The sequence below is a fragment of the Amblyomma maculatum genome, chromosome 11 (genome assembly GCF_055883805.1).
Source record: "Amblyomma maculatum isolate TAMU_Amacu chromosome 11, ASM5588380v1, whole genome shotgun sequence".
NCBI classification, from domain to species: domain Eukaryota; kingdom Metazoa; phylum Arthropoda; class Arachnida; order Ixodida; family Ixodidae; genus Amblyomma; species Amblyomma maculatum.
Window position 1 is genome coordinate 61,324,402 of NC_139354.1, and position 20,191 is coordinate 61,344,592.

The 20,191-nt window shown below is 43.6% G+C and overlaps 2 protein-coding genes across 2 annotated transcripts in view; both read left to right on the top strand.

The window, feature by feature from the left end:
• LOC146173926 (arylsulfatase B-like) overlaps positions 1-3,941 on the top strand; it is a 29,190-nt gene extending 25,249 nt beyond the window's left edge. The window contains exons 10-11 of the mRNA XM_084584937.1: positions 2,993-3,194; positions 3,779-3,941. Coding sequence (XP_084441063.1) covers positions 2,993-3,194; positions 3,779-3,907 — 331 coding nt within the window. The 3' untranslated portion in view covers positions 3,908-3,941. The remainder of the gene's footprint in view (positions 1-2,992; positions 3,195-3,778) is intronic.
• An 8,285-nt stretch (positions 3,942-12,226) lies between these two features.
• LOC146173927 (sulfotransferase ssu-1-like) lies at positions 12,227-13,500 on the top strand. The gene has a single exon (XM_084583606.1). It carries the CDS (start codon positions 12,490-12,492, stop codon positions 13,378-13,380), a length of 891 nt encoding a protein of 296 aa, XP_084439732.1. The 5' UTR covers positions 12,227-12,489; the 3' UTR covers positions 13,381-13,500.
• Positions 13,501-20,191: the final 6,691 nt, after the last annotated feature.

Below are 20,191 nucleotides of genomic sequence, written 5' to 3' on the forward strand. Positions count from 1 at the left end.
AATACCGGTGCTTCTTTGTCCCCCTCTAGTTTTATTATTACCGACAAATACAATTTTCAATGTTTACTCGTGAGCTAATTACTTTATTAGTGGTTTAGTTATTTTAGTAATTTAGTTATCTTTGTTTTATATGATCGCCCATAATTCACTTTGTTACCGACCAACCATGGCAGCTGGTATACCAGGATGCTTTATAAGATCCCGTTGACACCTGCAGCTGCCTTTTTCTGATGTAGGACATCTGTGCTAGTGTATTTAATGGAGCCATTTCATGAGACACGTATTCAAGGATTGAGTGCCCACTAAAGAAATGAAATAAATCTCATTAGTTCGGCTGGACTTAGTGTCCACTGATAGATCTAATGAGTAAATCTGACAAGTTCTTGTGATGTCTTCCGTCACCCCTTTCCATTAATTCCCAACTGGTTACCTCCTAGACTAGGATCGCCCAGATGATTCGGTATAATTGATATACGTTAGGCAAGAAGGCGCTTTAACACAAGCAGTAACAACCAACATTTACCTGAGAATTTCGAGTAGTGGTTCCACTTAAGTAGCTGGAAGGAGTTTTGTTAAGCGAGTTTTAATATGCACATGCGTGGACGAAGATGCTCAAGAGGGGCGCACATGGGAGACAAAAACGCTGTCGCTTCATGGATTCGAAGGCTATGCTAAGTGTCCCTAAGATTTAGTGTGCAGTTGCTCGCAGTTTGAATTGTGAAATTGTCATGCCAGAGGTCTACTACCGTAACCGTTTTTAGGTGCCGAAACAAGAACAATAACCGCTATCACATGTTCAGTTTTGTATAGAACACCGGTCATGGCTTTGGATAAGAAACAAATACGAGAACTCTGAGGGTAGTTACACGCGTCTTAGAGACAGAGAAAAATAAAAAAAAAAATATGGAGGTAAATAGAAGGACTGAAGAGGTTGTTTGATAAATACGTCGACGAATAGGTTAGTATATAGATTAATTGATATTCAAATATGTAGATAGATGGATTGCTGTTCGATGCACTCGTTTTTTACTTGTCTCCTATAGCTATGTCCGATAACTTGTCACATTCCAGATCGCAATCTACTTACAAAAATAGGTTGCGTTTAGGTCATTGCCAACCGTCGACATTTGCTTTCTACTACCTTTGGCCTCCCTTCTACGTGCAAATTTGAGCCCTCCGGCTGGACTGTTAAAGGCGAAAAAAAAAAAAACAGCCCAATAAAACAACACGTACACAAGAAAGAGAACCAGTTGCCCTGACCTCACATTCACGACGGAGTTCCCATAAGAAAATTGTATTCGTTTCCTCAATCTCGTGAACAAGTTTCCCAATAAGCATATCTGCTGGAGGCGTGATGCTTTTGTTAGAAAGCACTTCTTGTATGATTAAAGTTACTTGAAAATTGTCAAGCGAGGGGTGTAACTGCAGGGTCGTCATCGGTACTGGAGTGGCCACGTAAACACCAAATGGAACAACGTTTTGCAACTCAGACGCCAGGCGTAAAGAGGACGGTTTTCCGGCAACGTTTATCTCAGATGTCTGTGAAACACAGCTGCAGAAGTTAAAGTCCAGCAGTTTCCCTTCGAAGGAGATGGGCTTGCGCAATATTGTCATGATGATTCCTATACATATATGGCCTTCCCCGCAATCTCAAGACAATAGCCGCAAAACGGAGGGGTGAAATCGTGTTTTCTGCACTAAAAAAGCTGTTTCGGTGTGTGGGAAGGTGGACAATACTAAAAAGGAGCCCAGGGCCGATAACATCACCGGAAGCAGTATACGGATTGTGAAGTGGATACCTCGGACTGTTCTACAAGCTTTTAGCGCCGCAATGATTATTTATTTGAATGAGGTGGTTCCAGCGTGCACTTTCAGCCACCTCACCCGCTCCCCTCTTTTTTGTTATCTCGTCGCTGGCGTTCTTAGCAACGTTTCTTCACCCATTGGGTTTAGTTTTTACCTCTTCTGGGTTGGTCCTTTACGCCCCCTTTGTTCACACGTTCTTTCTTTCATTTGCTTTTATCCCTTGACATCGAATGCTTCTATTTCATCGCGATGACTGAGCCTACTTTTCGTGTTACCGCCCCTCACTCCCTCACCCTCTCCCTTTCGCCTTTAGATGCTTCTGCGCCATTTAATAAAGATCAGTGTTAGTCAGCCTCGTGTCTTCTTATCTTCCTTGCCTGTGTTTTGTCTCCCGTTAGGCTGTTGTTTCACATTTGACATGAACCAACTAGCTCAGATACAGGTCATCCTATGTGTCCTGCTTTTCCCTACAAAGAACGAATAGAAGCCAACTAGCCCAACCCAGGGGTCCCGATATTTCGTTAGCATTAGGGTTCTTTCTTGATAAGCCGTTTTTTTTTCTGTTTTTCTGGAGCTCCCTGGCTAGTGCAACATCGACGTTAGTTGGGCATTTGAGTTACGCTTCCAGTCTACATGTCGTTGCTGAATTAGGTGGCGCTGCGAACGCGAGGAACGTTTTTGAGGTGGGAATACAAGCCACTGAGACGCTTGGAATATCCGACCAAGCACATCATTCCTAACCATTGAAGGCATGTTGCTGTAGTTTATTTAGAGCAAGAATATCTGTTTCTCTCGCTCCTGCCAGCTCCAGCAGCCTATATGATCTGATATGACAACCGAGGTAAACCAATTGATGTGAAACAAAACCTTGGAGAGACGCGGAATTAAAGCTAACAGTGCTGGCGCATGATAATTCGTTTTTAGTACCAGCTTAACCGATCGACAATTTTTTTTCATCTGATTTCACCTTGCGTATCGGCTGCGGGAACGACATGCCGAGGTGATTACCGGTTACCCGAGCCGTGGTATTATTTCATAGCTAATCTTAACTATGATTATCGACCCGCGCTTCTTTGGTGGCAACAGTAGGGTTGACGGAGTCCTGGCACGGAGCGTATCTGATCCATGTCAATGAGTCCTGTGAGAAGGACAAGTAATGACAACTGTCTGATTTCTGTCTTGTCAGGGATGCCTTGGACTACACGTGCGCGGCTGCTCGGACAATCCGGAGCTTGGGTCGCAACTTGACGAAACATATTCTAGAAGAACTTCGCAAAAATTGTGGGCAAGGGAGGACGAAAGAGTGTAAACCACTCGAAAAGCCGTGCCTCTTCGACATTGACCACGATCCTTGCGAGATGAATAACATCGCTGAGGAAAACCCGCAGGTTAATACGCTACTCTGTTCATTCATGCACCTATGCAACCTCCCCCCCCCCCCCCCCCCCCCTGATGAGATGAGGCTGATAATGTATACGAAGGCCGTATAACCTAAAAAAAAAAGCCTGGAATAACGAATTGAAGATGGAGAAAAAGTGACAGCCTTAAAGGAATGCCTCTGATGCGCAAGTAATGTTCACAGAAGTGATGACTGCCATGAATATACGTAAACAAAAAGGTTCAAATATTTTCACTGCATTAATGAACGCTATGTGCTTGCGGTGCCTATGTTGTTCTGAATACCCTATTTACAGTTTCCATAATGTTTTCAGTTCATCCAGGCTTGGCATCAGCCTAAAGCGTGCAACACTAGAGATTCAGAGTTGTCACTGTATAAACTGGCCACTTCTGAAGGAGTACCTCAGCCTTACAAATTTTTGTTTATTCACTCATTTCAAAGATGCTGTCGCATATGAAGTGTACTGTTGCTGGGCGCGTAATGCGAAAACAATATGCAATCCAGATTAACATTATTATTTCTTCGGTCCTTGATGCTTCATCTTTGCTAATGAATTTCACGTCTTGGCTTCAGATTATGAAGAGAATGGAAAACCGGCTGGAGGAATACAGGAAGACGATGGTTCCACCGCTCAACAAGCCACCGACACGAAGGTCGGATCCGCGATATTTCAACTACACTTGGGCCCCGTACATGGATTAATGTGTTTTGTAAGACGCCCTCCAAGCGCAGACCACATAAGCTATATGAATATCCTGTTCCAAGAATGCGTCGAAGAAGCATTGACGATGTGAAGGAATAAAACCAGTGACAAATACACTTTTTATTCTACAGTGAACCCACCGACAGGTTTACGGCTTTCCACGAGCGCACGCACAGTGTGTTTTGGGCAGTAGTATATTCAGAAGGGAGGCGGTTGCAGTCGTTAACAAAAAAAGAGTCAGTGAAAAAAAAAATAAATGGGAAAATGCATCCTCTTTTTCCCTCTTTCGTTGAGCCCGCCGTGGTGGTGCAGGGTTTAGGGCGCTGGGCTACTGTGCCCAAGGATGCGGGATTGAATCCCGGCCGCGGCGTTTTTCGTTAGAGGCGAAAAGCAAGGCGCCCGTGTGATTTTCGGTGTCAGTGCGCACGTTAAAGAACTCCATGTGGTCTAAATTTCCGGAGCCCTCTATTACACCGTTTCTCACATTCTCAGTCGCTTGGGGACAATAAACTCCATAAACCAAACCAAATCTTTACGTAACTTAATTGTGTAGTCATTTTAATAAGTATATATATAAGATAAGATAAGTACATATCCATCAAAAGCATTTCATCGCGTTAGTTGCAAAATTCTTGTTTCGTAGTAGAAGAAATATGAAGCCAGTAGAATAACTACCAAAACAATACTTGGAAAATAAAGTGCGTGTCAAATATCGATGGTATGAGATCTTCAGATTAAACTGTTGTTACCGGTTCGCCATAAGGTGGTATTCTTGGGCCGCTCTTGATCATAGTTTGGGAATGATATTGTTCGTGGTGTAGAAGGGGCGCGTTGGTTTTACGCCCTTGTGATATATTACTTTTGCTAAAAGAGAGGGTAGTTAATCCGTCATTGAACTAAACGCTAATTTTCAACAGAGCCATTTGCCTCGAATGAAACCCAATCATTTTAAAATAAATAGAAATAAAGCGTAGGCAGTTTTATATCTGCAGAGAGAAACGCGACAATGCGGAAGTAATAACTTGCATGGGGGACGGCCGGATGATGCAAGGCGCAAGGCAATGTACTTTCATCGAGAGGGCGTGCATGTGGAAAATTAACCTAATTAATTGGTTGGCCGTAACGATCCTCTCGGATTCCAAGACAGATTCCAAGAGCTCGACTTATAATAAACATATAGATTATACTGAGATCTAAGGTATCGAAATATGTTTATATTTTATGTATATTGAGGCACATCTTGCGCGCAAAAGCTAACATTTTACTTTGTAACGCATTATGTTTTTCGCTTCTACAATACTATACTCTATTACCTAGCGTACCGCAAGTGTATTTAATTGGTCCAAATTACATGTGGTGTAAACGAAGGTAGTCCTACTATACGTCTATGCGTGTGGTTATTCACTGATCCTCTTGCGCGCTAGATTCGTCCCGCATGTGCGGAAGTGAACGTTGTCGACCGTTCTTCTGTATTTCAGTGCAGCCGCTGGTGGGTAATGAACACGGAACTAGAGAGCATCTGCTGCCGCGAGGTGCAACGTGCAAATGCCCACGTACCTGCCTACTCCGAATGCATCACCAAGCAAGATGCATTCTATGCACTGCAGCAATCCTCAACACTGACGCCACTCAGGCGGCGTCCAGAGAACTAATAGAGAACCGGCCTATGAAGGCCCAGTGGGAGGCAGACTAGTGTGTTTCGGCAGCGTGTCACATTTTTAAGTTCCTGTTTCTCAGTGGACCAATTCTTTGATGATACGGTGCCTGCACGAGTTGGTAATAAGTTTGTTTTTCCGCGATATTTTCATTCACTCGTCAAGGATCTAGTTCGCACGCTCGATGTAACGCACGTTTCTAACGATAAGGCGTCTGTGTACTGTGCGATATCAGTGCACGCTAAAAACCTAGGTGTTCCAAACTTCCTATGCCCTTCACTGTGGTGTTCATCATAGCTAGAGTCATTTTGGTACATTAAAGCCTATAAACGAAAACAAACATTTCTCAAAAATACATTTGTGCGCAGGCCACATTAATAAGCCTGTGCTAAACCATAGCGTAGAGATAGAATTAAGCAGCAGGGGATGTATCTTCGGAACTGCAGTTATATCCTGTTGCTAGACCTGTTAAATCATGCTTTCAGTTTTTCCGGACTCTAGAGATATGCTGCTTATGGGTAGGTCGTCAGATGGGTCTACAAGTGGTTTGGAAGGTACGTCCGGAGAGTGCTGCCAAGCTGCGTGGTGAATGCAGTCAGGGATAGATGTCCTTCCGATGGATATACTAGGTTCAGTTATCCTCAGATTTAAAAGGAAAATGTGTCTTTTATTGATGCTGTCATTTTCAGGAAGACATAAAAGGTAAAAATCTAGTTTTTACACGTTAGAAATAATATCAGCAGAGTATAGGGTAAACAAAGATACAGAACCAAGCTATGCTGCACTCGCAAAAAACAGTGTGCCACACATTCGTTAAGCACATTGTATACAGGAGCCGTGCGATTTAATGAAGACAGAACAGCGATGGAACAACGGGACAAGAAACAGGCGCTGACTTACAACACAATTTATTTTCCTGAAACATGGCTACATATACCCTCTTTACTACCCCCATAACACATGCGAAGCTGCCATGAACTCAGACAACTTACAGTTACGATTAATTTCTACAACTCAATTATTGGCATGCAAAATTATTAAATATATTTTATATATATTTTAAATATATTTTATATATATTTTCAACATAACAGTTATCCAAGTCTATGCACCGACCACTGCTGCTGAAGAAGCTGACGTTGAGAGATTTTATGCGGACCTACAATGCCTTTTAGACCGCACCCCATCATCAGATGTCGTTTTTTTCATAGGAGACTGGAATGCTAAGGTCGGGAGTGAAGAAATATCCGGAATTACAGGGAAGTTCGGTCTTGGTGAGCCAAATGAAGCTGGGCAGAGGCTAGTAGAGTTCTGTCAAGAAAACAACCTGACCATAGCGAATACTCATTTTCAACAGCACAAGAGGCGCCTGTACACATGGATTTCACCGGACGGTCTGTACAGGAATCAGATCGATTATATTATTTGCCGGCAGAGATGGAGAAGCGCTATACAAGCAGTAAAAACAAGGCCTGGGGCCGATTGTGGCACCGATCATCAGCTTCTTGTCGCCAAAATTAAGCTTCGATTGAGGAAAACGCAGAAAACTAGAAGGCCTTTCAGGTATGATCTGGATCAGATTCCATTAGAATATGCTGTGGAAGTGAGGAATCGATTTCAAGAATTAGATCTAGAAGACAAAGAGCCCGAAGAGATGTGGACTGATGTTCGTGATATAATACAAGAAGTTGCTACTAAGGTAGTTCCAAAGCAAAAGAAATGCAAAAAAGCAAACTGGTTATCTGAAGAGGCTTTGCAAATAGCTGAGGAAAGGAGGATGGCAAAAGGTATGGGGGAAAGAGAAAGATACAAGGTTCTCAATGCGGATTTTCAGAAAATAGCAAGGAGAGATAAAAATGCCTTCCTGAACATACAGTGTCAAGCAGTTGAGGACAACAGCCAATTAAGGAACACAAGAGCTCTGTATAAGACAATCAAAGATATCAAAGGAAGCTTCTGTGCTAAGCTGGGCGTGATAAAGGACAGACAAGGCAAGGACCTCACTGAAGCCTCAGAGATAAAGAAGAGGTGGCAGGAATACACAGAAGAACTGTACAAGAAGGACCCGGATGTGCAAACCCAACATAGGACGGTTGTGATTACTGATCTCGAGCCGGGCATCCTGAAGAATGAAGTTGAATGGGCCTTAGCCAGCCTTGCTAAGAACAAGGCTAGCGGAATTGATGGTATTCCAGCTGAGTTGCTTCAAAACCTCAACCACGACGCTGTTAACACACTGCATACATTATGTCAAAAGATTTGGACAACCCTGCAGTGGCCACAGGATTGGAGGAGGTCAGTTTACATCCCCATTCCAAAGAAAGGCAGTGCCAAAGATTGTTCCAACTACCGCACGATCGCGCTTATTTCGCATGCTAGCAAGGTGATGTTAAAAATCCTGCAAGGTAGGCTGCAGCAGTATGTGGATCGGGAGCTTCCGGACGTGCAAGCTGGGTTTCGCAAGGGCAGAGGAACTAGAGACCAAATTGCCAACCTTCGCTGGATCATGGAAAAAGCAAGAGAGTTCCAGAAACCCATTTACTTCTGCTTTATTGATTATGCTAAAGCGTTTGACTGCGTAGATCACAGCAGATTGTGGCAAGCTCTCCAAGAGATGGGAGTTCCACTTCACCTCATCTGTCTCCTCGGGAACCTTTATGAAGGGCAAGAGGCCACAGTCAGAACTGGGCATGGCCTTACTGATTGGTTTCCGATTGAGAAAGGGGTGAGGCAAGGCTGCATACTGTCGCCCTGCCTATTTAACCTATATGCAGAGTGCATCATGAGGAAGGCCGGTCTGGACGAGTCCTCAGCTGGAGTGAAGATTGCTGGAAAACGTATCAACAACCTTAGATATGCGGATGATACCACTTTAATGGCAGAAAGTGAAGTGCAACTCAAGAGACTTCTGATGCGCGTACAAGAAGAGAGTGAGAAGTTTGGGCTTAAACTGAACATTAAAAAGACGAAGATCATGGCGTCTTGCCCTATCAAGTCCTGGAGCATCAATGGACAAGAAGTGGAAGCTGTGACAGATTTTCTGTTCTTGGGCGCCAAGATTACCTCGGAAGGAGACTGCAGCCATGAAATTAGGAGACGCCTGCTTCTGGGAAAGAGAGCAATGGTTAGCCTTGACCGTCTAGTAAAGAGCAGAGACATTAGTCTACCAACCAAGATCCGTATAACCCGTGCTATGGTCTTTCCAGTTGTGATGTATAGATGCGAGAGTTGGACTGTGAAAAAGGCTAACCGCCGAAGAATTGACGCGTTTGAATTGTGGTGCTGGCGAAGACTCTTAAGAGTTCCATGGGCTGCCAGAAGATCAAATCAGTCGATATTGTCGACCATAAACCCTGACTGCTCATTGGAGGGTCAAATTCTAAAGTTAAAGCTCAGCTACTTTGGTCATCTGATGAGAAGAGAGGAGTCGCTGGAGAAAGATTTGATGTTGGGAAAGGTTGAGGGTCGCCGGAGAAGGGGTAGGCAGCGAACGCGATGGTTAGATGGCATTCTCGAGGCATTGCAGATGAAGCTATGTGATGTTAAGAAGATAGTTAGAGACCGGAAAGCGTGGCGTGACATGGTCCATAGGGTCACGAAGAGTCGGACACGACTGAACGCCTGAACTGAACTGATACTGCCACCTGGTGACATTCTGTGCGATTGAGAATGTTCGTCCCTCACTTTTTTGTGAAGCGATATAGGCGGCTTTCGAATAAGGGTGTATTTACATTGAAAATACTCTGCCCTTGAAAGTTGGAGACTCTACGAACAGTTTTATCTTGGAGGATGTAATCTGCTTCTAATAGAATAGAAATAAGACATAGAGCAAAGTTCTTGAGACCATAGGTAGGAATCTAGAGTTGTTTTGCAGTGAATCTCGGCGCGGTGAGGGGAGTCAAAGCGGACATCCCAGCCTTTGCAGAATCCAAGGAAAAAAAAGAAAGGAAATGCATACAAAGGAAAAAATTTTGTAAAACAAAGCGATCAAGATCAAGAGAAAGAATACGCCTTATTTGAGTTTTAGGTTATGAAAATAAAGAAAGAACAAAAAAAAAAAAAAACACGAACCCGTGAAAAATGTGGCATTGAGGAACGTTTTCTCATCACTTCTAATGAAAATGAGGACATGTTGCGCATACTGCACCAAAATATGATATCAAAAATTTTGTCGAATAATTACACGTATCATGCAAAAACTTCGGATTAACTGTATGTGAATGTAAAAAATTAGTGTTTCTTGAACAGAAAAAAAGGCACCCGAAGTTATTGAGGTTCAGTCACTCTCATCCGCATTGAAGAAGCTTGTTGTGAGCTTTCATTCTTCAGCTGGCAGCAGGTATTTTTAAAAGTATCTTTCCCAAAGCATAGAAAGTTCACATATGTTGGAACATCGCATTGGTGCAATATTTTAATGCCATTTCTTGCGCTTGATATAAGCTTATTCATAAAACACTTAGGTAAGTTTCGAAGAGGTTTTCAAAACAGAAGCTGGAAAACACAAATAAATAGTTATCCGCCATGCGCCAAGCACCAGGCTCCCTTTTAAAAAGAAGCGAAGATGATTGAGCGCAGGGGTAGTTGTATGCCCTTGGGGCAGCCAAGAGTGGCACAGACCACTGCCGCGACAGTGAGACGCTGTGATAAGGTGAACACGTGTAAAGAGTTGATTTTGCGGGTAAGAAAGCTTCAGAGCACCTGCAGTTCTGTTATGAGTCACTTTTTTATTGTTTACACGTCCTAAAAAATCAGCAAAAAGAAGTTCAATAAAGAAAAAATAAAATAAACCACAAGGACACATTGCGTACTTGGTTTTTGGCACGTATCGCCACAGAAAGGACGCGTACAAAGAAAACACTATGATACAACGCTCGTGTCTCCAGGTGGCTTCGCTACTCCATCCCAATGACTTAACCAGCGCGTTCATTCATAGTGGCAGAATTCATGACTTGAACATCCGGCTTTATTTATGTCACATATACCACTTTTAAAATGATACTAAGGTGAGAAAAATGATTAACGGTAAATCATTTCAATTCAATCACAAAATTAAAGTACAACAAATTTTTCGAACAATTTCCAACCGTCTTTCAATTCGCGCAGAAACGTGATGAGTTTTGAGAGTTAGGATTGTAGTCTCAGTACATGCTGTAGACAAATCGTGTTATTCCTCAATAGATTAGGTTTACTCCTTAAACGCAGTGTAGAGAAGAGCGCAGAAGTTCCGGCTACTGCCACACTATACGCTGATAAACAAGTAAAGTTGCCAAACCAGTATTTGCGACAACACAGGTACTACTCTTTTATAATAGCTTGCATGTCTGCGTTTTCTCCTGAGCAGGTGACTCTTGCTCAAACAATTCAGGAGCTATGGCTTCAGAGTGCCTTAAAAAGCTTTACGAGACCTTTGGTGGAAAGGCATTGTGTTGAGAAGGCGTACTTAATAAAATCTCTTTAATTCAGACGACTTGTTAATATGGAAACGTACCTTTTATCTACTGATATAAAAGGATAAACGCTAATGAGAACAATATATAATTACAAAATGTTTTTATTCGCCCTGGCGTGAGTCGACTGCATGCAGGGTATGTGAGAAGTAGTTCCTGTGCATTTCGATAACTGTTTTCTTTGGTTTATTGTTTTCTATGTTTCTCACATTTCTGCCAGTGCAATTATTGATAGAGGCCGATTCCGTACAGATCAACGCATTCCTTCCATTTAAAGTTCTGAATAAATTTTACTGCAAGTTGATGTAGTAAGGATTAAGGATACAAGAACTCAGCTTTTCAACTGACAGTCAAAGAACTCCTTTTTGCGCCACGTGGGCTTCACGATGCTCAAACTCTTCTTAAATGAGATTAATTACCTAGCGGTAGATTTGGCAGCGTTGGTTGTGTAGCAGGATTACACCTACCGACGCGCGGGAGTGGTTGGTTTAAATGCGCATTTGTAGTCCGTAAGCTTTCCGGTCAGCTGCGGCTGGTAACAGCAGCTTTAAGTGTAACGGTATTATATATTGTGACGAATAAAAAATGAGGTTTTCTGCTGACAGATGACGACGCTGAAGTGTGTGCAGTTAAGTGGGCTGTGTTATGTTCTGTCCCGCTGTGCTAGATAAGGTAGACTGAATGAACTGGCCATATCAAGGCCCTCTGTAACAATATTGTCGAATAAAGTGCACTGTTGCAAGAAAACCAATCGATATTGATTACAAGCGTGGAAACTGCTTTATCGTAAAGCGTTAACAGTGCGGCCTGGCTATTGACTCATAAGGGAATTGAGTTTTTGGTATGATGCATGTAGAGTTCCGTAAAGAGTTTGTTTAACAGTAGCACTCTGTTTTGATTTAACCGTTAAGTACATGCTTCAACAAAAGGAGTAAAATAATCTATTGGCTTCTGTTCTCTTCTGTCACTTACTACAGGCACTGCACCCTTTGCATGCCTGATCTCAATGCTTCCTTTTTATCAGTATAATAGCCCTGCCTTCTGCGTTTGCTTCGGAGATAAGTTAGGACAATCGTTCCCAGAAGCCAGTATCTAGGAGAAACCCAGAAGCATGATTGCCTACGTAGGAAGAGTGGCTGACTCGGGGCCAAGAAACTTCCTAGTACAAGGGAACGTTGCTGCCAGGCCGCGCCCTTTTCACTGCCTCTCCCTCGAGTGGAGATAATAAAGAGAAGCAGCGACGTGCACGACGCGGTCTTCGCTCTCTCCCGTACCGCGCTCTATCTCTTGAGCTCTGCCGACGGCGGGAATCAGCCTCATTGAAGCGATTAGCAACGTCGGCCACTCCATCCTTCTCTTCTCGCCCGTATCAAGGCCGCGCTGACAGAACACGCCGGCACCGCTGCGAGCACGTACGATCGAGACGGTGACATGCAACCATACGCATTCTGAACGGAGATACTAGCTTTGCGGGCGATCATGGCGGCTCGACGACCAACGTACAAACGGCACGCAGCGACAGGGTGGATATTTCCCCGTGACGGCTTCGAGTGGTCCGAGTTTGAAGCGTCGTGCAACTACAAACCACGCGCCGACGACATCTTGCTCATGACGTACCCAAAGTCTGGCACAACGTGGGTACAGTACATGCTTTACCTGCTCGTCCACGACATGAAGCCCGTGCCACAGGGGCATAGGCTGGACAGCTTCGCGCCGTTCCTCGAGAAAGGAGGGCTGGATCTCCTGGACTCTCTGGAAAAGTCTCCGAGACCCATCAAGACGCACCTGTCTTTCGACGTGATGCCGTGGCACGCCGAGCCCCGCTACGTCTGCGTACTTCGGAACCCGAAGGACGTGTGCGTGTCTCTGTACCATCACGTTCGAGGATTTGAGAAGTACTACCACTTCGTGGATGGCAGCTTCGACGATTTCTTCGAGGCATTCCTGGATGGAGAAGTGGACTCCGCCGACTACCACGACCACCTGCTGTCATTCTGGAATCACCGACACAAGGAGAACGTTCTGATTCTCACCTATGAAGATCTCATAGAGAGAACCTTAGAAGAGGTGAAAAGGCTTGTGGACCACGTCAGACCTTGCTTCCCTTCAGACTGGGAAGCACCCGACCTGGCATCTTTGGTGGCCACGGCGAGCTTTGACTCAATGCGAGCGCAGCGTCCCGAACAGTGGTGCAGCACGAGACCAGAAAACATGCCGGCTTTCATTCGTCGTGGTCGAGTAGGAGATTGGAGAAATTACTTTACGCAGGATCAGAATGAGAGGCTGGAGAGGAAATTCTTCCGGAAATTAGCCGGTTCAGGTGCCGAGCTACTTTGGCCCAAAGAGATGAAGGCAACGTCAACCAGCTGAATCCCGATTAAGATTTTGGGTTCACTGCTATTCGTGTTCGACGGTGGAAAATTTCAGTTTTACCTAAAGTCGACTAATGTGTGTCAGAGTGAGATGCTCAATAAACGGATACAAACCAAAGATTTTGTTGGGGGTGGATTTCACCATCCGTTCAAATACAGACCACAGCAAACAGCGCAAGCTCTGCAAGCAGTGGAAACACCGCATCCTGCCATATCTTATGGATTGCTTCTTCAGAAGTTTGCTTCGAAATCCATAGTGGTGGCCTACCTATTTAGGAAAGGTTCGTCTGGGTAAGTGCTGTGACTACTAGGACGCACTGCCATTAGTGTGTAAATGTCACTGGAATATTTATTATTGCTTGCTTGTAACTGAAATTCCCCATGAAGTTTGACAATTTAATGAAACCACTCGCTTTGGTTCTGATGAATTCGTTACGCTTAGCATGCAGGTCGCGTGGGGACTATATATACACGGATTATATTGTGTCTCAGAAATGAGCAACACCTGTTATGTCACATAAAATACATGTGAACACATTCGTCCCCCTCACGTAGTAGGAATAAATCACAGGGCGACTCACGGGGCTAACTTTGAGCCTTCGATAGTTTTCCCAGCTGTTTAAGCCTTTTTGAGACACCTCGCTTTGTTAGTTAGGTGAAATATATATCTGATGTGTGAAACATGGATGATTAAACGGCGCATATTAAAGTGGACTTTATTCTGGTATTTCAGCGTTAGCCACAGTGAGTGGCACAAAATAATTGCCCTTGCAAACAACCTCTGGATGAAAACAAAGCTGGACCCCCTGGCAAACATTTATTCTCATTATACTCAAGCTATAAACCCGAGGAGACTAAAAACGATTTAAAAAAGCCCACCTACGCAGTTTTCACTCACCTCTAAAATGCTACTTTTAGTAGCTTACGCACTATATGCTTCGCGCCATAGCTCTTACCCAGCCAGCGCTTTGTATGTGCGCTTTATAGTCGTCCCACAGTTTGCCACCGCTTTCTGTTTCAGTTCAATAATTATTCTCCACGAGAGTTATCTACATCCGTGCCACTTAACTCCCTGTAACAGGTATTCCTCGTGCGACACTGTGCACCCTTACATATTTATTCATGATTAGTTCAGTCTTTATATGATGTAACGCCTTGGACGACCGGCGCTAATTCATGCTACGTTCATTGTGCCGAAGATGTGAACATTGGTGTTTACTTCGAGAAGTTTGCTCGCTGCCTTTTAGGATGTATCTTATAAAGCCGTCTTTTATGCATGTATAAGGCTGCACAACGAGATTTTTTGCTTTTGTTTAGTGTTGAGGAACTTGCAGTGCGCATATGGAGGTTCCTTTTGTCTTTACCACAGCTGCTGGTTGCCTACTGATGCTAAACGCTAACACGGTTTTCTGAAGCAAGTTCTTTTTTCGGGCTCGACAAAATGCAGGTTAAATCGGCATATGTACCAACAAAGTAAAAAAAAAACGAACTTTACGAGCAGAATCTACTTTGAAGAAACGCGTAAGCGTGAGCTTTGCTGCTCCACACGATGTACCCCCTCCCCCCGTTGCAGAGATTTCACAGTACCGAAGCAGCTGGGTCGTTGACGACATTGTGTAGCAAGCTGCACATGCACGTTTATTTTTTAAGGCGAAAACCTTTCTTCGCTTATGGTGAAAATCTCGCGTCGGTGAGATCTGCAAGAGAGATCCCGCGAGAGACAGATACTGCGCATTTCATTTCCTGTAAACCACTTATAGAACGAAGGTGAACGTTCAACAGAACGCTGGGTTTGCTCGACAAAGGGTGCGCGATGTGCCTCGAGCAGAAGCAAGACTAAGGCTTTCGCATTTCTCTACTGCTGATTCTGCAGGGATCTCGGAACTTTTCAGAGTGCAGTTGGTTTACTGCCCCTCTTTACGCACTTTCTAATCATTCCAACCCATTTGGCATACAAATCACGCCCTCTCCCGCTCGTTCAAGTTCAAATGTTTCAAATTTCCCGCCCCGGAATTTAGGCCTACGTCACCGGAAGTCGAGTACCATGTGACTTCCTTTGTACGTCGCCATTACCCCACCTGACTTTTTCGACGTCTGATTGACTTAATTGGCTCTGATTACATAAATAACTAACCTACATCAACCAGTTTGTCACTTGCACACCTTTCCTTGCTCTATCCGACTGTACAACTATTTTTCTGATATCCCAACTAGCTCCTCTTTCACAGCGCAGAATAAGTTAATGCCCACATGAAACCCACCTACTAGCTATACAATGCTTACGCATTAAAATGTTCCCGTTGTTTGCTTAGCCTCAACCTCGACATGAGATAGGAAACTTTTTGGTTCGTGCTATATCTCAGAAAACAGCAGCGAACAAAAAGGTTGCCGTAAAATGTCCAGCGTTTTCTTTTTGTGGCATTTGAGTAACCGAATGAAGCTCATTCGCAGGTACGAAATCGCATTCACAATCATGTTATTGTTTGAGGAAAACACTCAATAAACATGGTAATCATGTGAGGAAGTGTTCCTCGCCAAGAGTAAAATCGCCATTCTCCTTTTGATGTACGACTTGGCTTTCACAGCATAAATCGCAGCTGCGCCTCGCTACATACAGAGACGGCTGCACGCCTCGTTAACAGCCACTGTAGCAATGCCATTACGTAAAAGACAGGAATTGTTCGCACGTGCATTGTGTTTCATATATGCAGAAATTCTGCACGTAATTATTGTGGCTGTGAATTGCGCTTTGCCTACACCTCTGCAGTTTACAACCCAACAGCGGCCCTTCATTGCTTTCTGTTTTTGTAATTCTTTTATGTTTTTTTGCAAACTAAACTAACTGCGTGTAATTGCACGCCAAACAATCGACTACAAGGCCATAGTATACAAGGATCACTTGGAGTCAAACTTGGTAGTGCAAATGTTTGAGCGGTAAATGACGTGGCGGTACAATGATGAGGTTCCACATGTATTCGTGAAGCTTAAGCGAATTGTTTTTATATTTTAATAAGTACAGTGCGCTGCGCCACATTGCTCTTTGACGGAAGAGAGGGGGCATATATTTAATGATGTAATAGGTAACAAGATGAGATACATTAGTGTATGCGTTGCGAAAGCTTTCGAGCCCTTCTGAACACAAGTGAGGAATGAGACTGATGAAAATGTATTATATAAATTTTTGATGCGCCAAACAATGCCACTCGCATTGGATTATAGTGCATAAATATGTCACAAAAATAATATAACTGTATTATTTATACAGAGGCATACTGATATGACAACCTTCACTCGAAAAGGGATTGGCGAGAGTCTTGATTGCCCTGCGAATTATTGGGGCTGTATGGACTTCTTGGCTGCGTTTATGTTCAGTGTCCTCTGCACGCCGTCCAAACCCCCGCCCATGAAAGAAAAACTATTGTGATACGTGCGCTGTCTCATTCATAAAATTTACGAGCACGTACTTGAAGCTATGAAACTGCGACTGTTTCTGGTTCGCAAAACAGCTCCACTTTATTAACACTACAAAGAGAACAGGTAGCAATATGAACAACTCTTTGAAACAAATAATACCAGTGATGACGCATTCATTGGCAACTAGTACACGTGCAATTTAGTTGCGTGGCATAGAAAACGTCGAGACATATACTCTGTTTTTTAGAGGAATAAGACAGTGAATAATTAGTTTGAAGGAAAAGAGCACGGTATATTTATTGCGGAAAAACGATGCGAGAGTGTTTGTGCGCTTCAGTATTTTTACTGCGTGCATTCACGGTCTTTGGTCGTAAAAAGCAATCAGGATAGCATTCGTGTGGACAGCTCAGCTCGTGTTCCTGGAGCGAGACAACGTGCGGCGCCGCTTTGTATTTTGCATATCGTGGAGCACACCTGTGCAAATTAATGCCAGGACCACAGACTCCAACTGAAGTAGTTTTCACTGTGTGAATTGGGGCCGTCTCGTAGAAGGTCTTCTGGAAGAACGAACATAAGTTTTCAGCATAGCGAGGCGCCTGAAAGTATTTATGTAGTTTCGAAGCAACACTAAGAGTAGCCGAGAGTGCGCAAGTCACCACATCACTGGTAAGTTTATCTCCTTTGTGTGGGCAGTAAGTTTTTTGTTACAAATATTGTACCAGGTGTGCAAAATAATCATCTAGTTCCTTACGAGGAGTGTGGAGTAAGTTTGGCCTGTTCAGCCGTACTCTCTTGATTACCTACGCAGTCAAAGATATCGCAGACAGTCGTGCCTTCATTCTGCAGCAGTATGTGAGTGTGTCATGTGGTGTGGTTTCGTTACTAGCAAACTAGGCGGTGCATGCTACCCTGATAAGGGAGAAGGAGACTGATGACACCACTAGCCGAGCTTTGTATTTTCTTCTCCTTCGTGCAAGAAATAGAGATCATGGATTACTTGCTTTTCCTTGTTCCTTTCTACGGGTAGGGTTGAAGCCTAAGCACCTTTGACCTAAAGACCTAAATGCCACTGGTGAATGTCGACACCAGTTGATAAGACGTTATGATCTGTGTACGTACACTCTCAATATACACGGCAGAAAATGCATTTGGAACCAAATAACTGAAAATGTCCAATTGTTATTCTTCCAACTTTTTCCGAGGAAAGCGACTGGACAATCCGGCAAGATAATCCAGGAATGCTCTTGTTCACCGCATCAATATTACTATCGCTGCAGCTGGCTTTCGTTGTATGCGCAGAGAAACAACACAAGTGAGCAGAACGTTCCTATATTTTGAGCAGTTTTTGTTTACTGATTCGATGTGGCGAGGCGGAGACACTTGAGAAGTATTTTGTTTTGAGTTGGCTGGCGTGTGACGCCTTGAAAATAAACAACAGCGACCGAAGACGCATTACCAGGGCATACAAATTGCAGTGCTTCCTGACGATCCGAATTCATCTAAGTTGCTAACGTACAATCGTCATTAGCAGAATGTTCTATCGGAATAATGCGAACAACGTTTTCTCTTTTATTTAACAGTAGTAATTAAAATATATTTAAAACAACACATACACACATAAGAAAGCCCATTGGTGTCCTTTTTCTTGCTTGAGTTGCGTTAAATATTCTCTTATTGTCTCTGAAAACTTACTAGTTCAGCAGTCAACTCTCTTAAAATATAAACAGTCACCCGCGATGATGAAATGAAAAGGCTTTTTCAATGCGACAGAGGGGAGTAGATACGGAAACGTATTCATATGCCAAAATTGCAAATGTCACGTTAGTGTAAGAGTAGTGTTAAACATTTACAGCGCTCCTGTGTCTTAATTGTTCCGAATTTTTATCAGTTCCTTAGCCATATAATGCTTTTGTGGCAATTATGGCGAACAATGTAAACAATCCTTAATAGATGAGACATAAAAATGCTGCAGGTATTCTAATGAAGCTTTGCACTACTACTGTGTACTAAATCAAAGAATGATCTCAGGAAAGACGTGAGGACTGATGGCAACAGTAAATTACCACTTGACGGGTACTGCAGCAGGACACTAAGGCAGTCATTTACACAGTTGGTATATGCAGATGTCTAGCGCGACGAATTTACTCCCTGTAAACACCTGCCGGCAGCAAGACTCGTTCCCTGCCATAAAAGCATAATTAAATAGATTGCCGAGACGGGTACTCAGCAAGCTTTTTCCTCTCTCCACTCACCGATTGAATCTCTCACAGTGCTAAAATCCTGAATCACGCATTCATGCCCTGTCAGAGAGGAATTGAGATTTGGAAACAAACGAGGAAGTAAAAAATGACCGATAATGTTTACCTTTGGTCCTTTGTCCATTGTTTAGAAAATCCAAGCCTTGCCGCGTCAGACCCTGCGAGTCTATGTGCAAATTGCAGTTCGAAGGACGTGTCGACCAAAATGTGGTCGGCCGGTGCGACGAGGAAGTATGCCGATGCTACTACCGGACAAGTGCGTAAGAGCAGTGCTTTTTACAGTTGATGTGGAAGTCACAGTGCTCTAGACGGAAAAAGTAATGGTCGTCAGTACGGATAGGTGCTCTTCTGGTTCATTTTACACGTTATGGACGCTATAAGGCCCATAATGCCAGGGGCTGTCGCGCAGTGTGTGTTACACCTAAGAGCCACGTTATTGTCTTCGACGAGTTTCCCTACTCTCATGCCGACGAGAGTGCGATCGCACAGAGCCAACTTTTATCTTGAAAACTGTGCTTGGAGGAGAGTACAGTTAACAATTTTTACGCTGAATCACTTCGCAAAATTCATAGTGCAAACATTCTAGGCTTATAGTCAAGTACGCAGCGGTTTTTTTGCACAGCTCCAGGTGCACTGCATGTTCTTGCTGCCCCATTACATGTGTTCCGACCGTGAAATATCTTGGCATTTACATGGACAGCGATTTATCCTGGAACACACACATGGCGCACCTCAGTAGGAAGCTTAGAGGCGTCGCATGCTTGCTCTATGCTCTAAGGGCCTACCTGCCGTTTGCCATAAGACGTTTAATTGCACAGTCCTTGGGATATTCTTTGCTGAGATATGGCATGTGCTGTTTCTTTAACTGTTCTGAAACATGGAAAAATAGGATAAACCGTATTCTCAAGAATATGGCTAAGAGTGTAATCTATTCAACACCCCATAAACTGCAAAGTGTATTCCTTTCTTCAGGTCTGCCATCCTTTGACACTGTGTTCAAACAGATCAGTGTACTTAGATATTTCTGAAACTCCGAATTTAGGTTGCCTAATGTTAAACCTATTCCACTACGGAACATTCCTAGATATTTCGTGCCTACAGTGCGAACTCATTTTGGTATGTCTGTGAGGTCATATT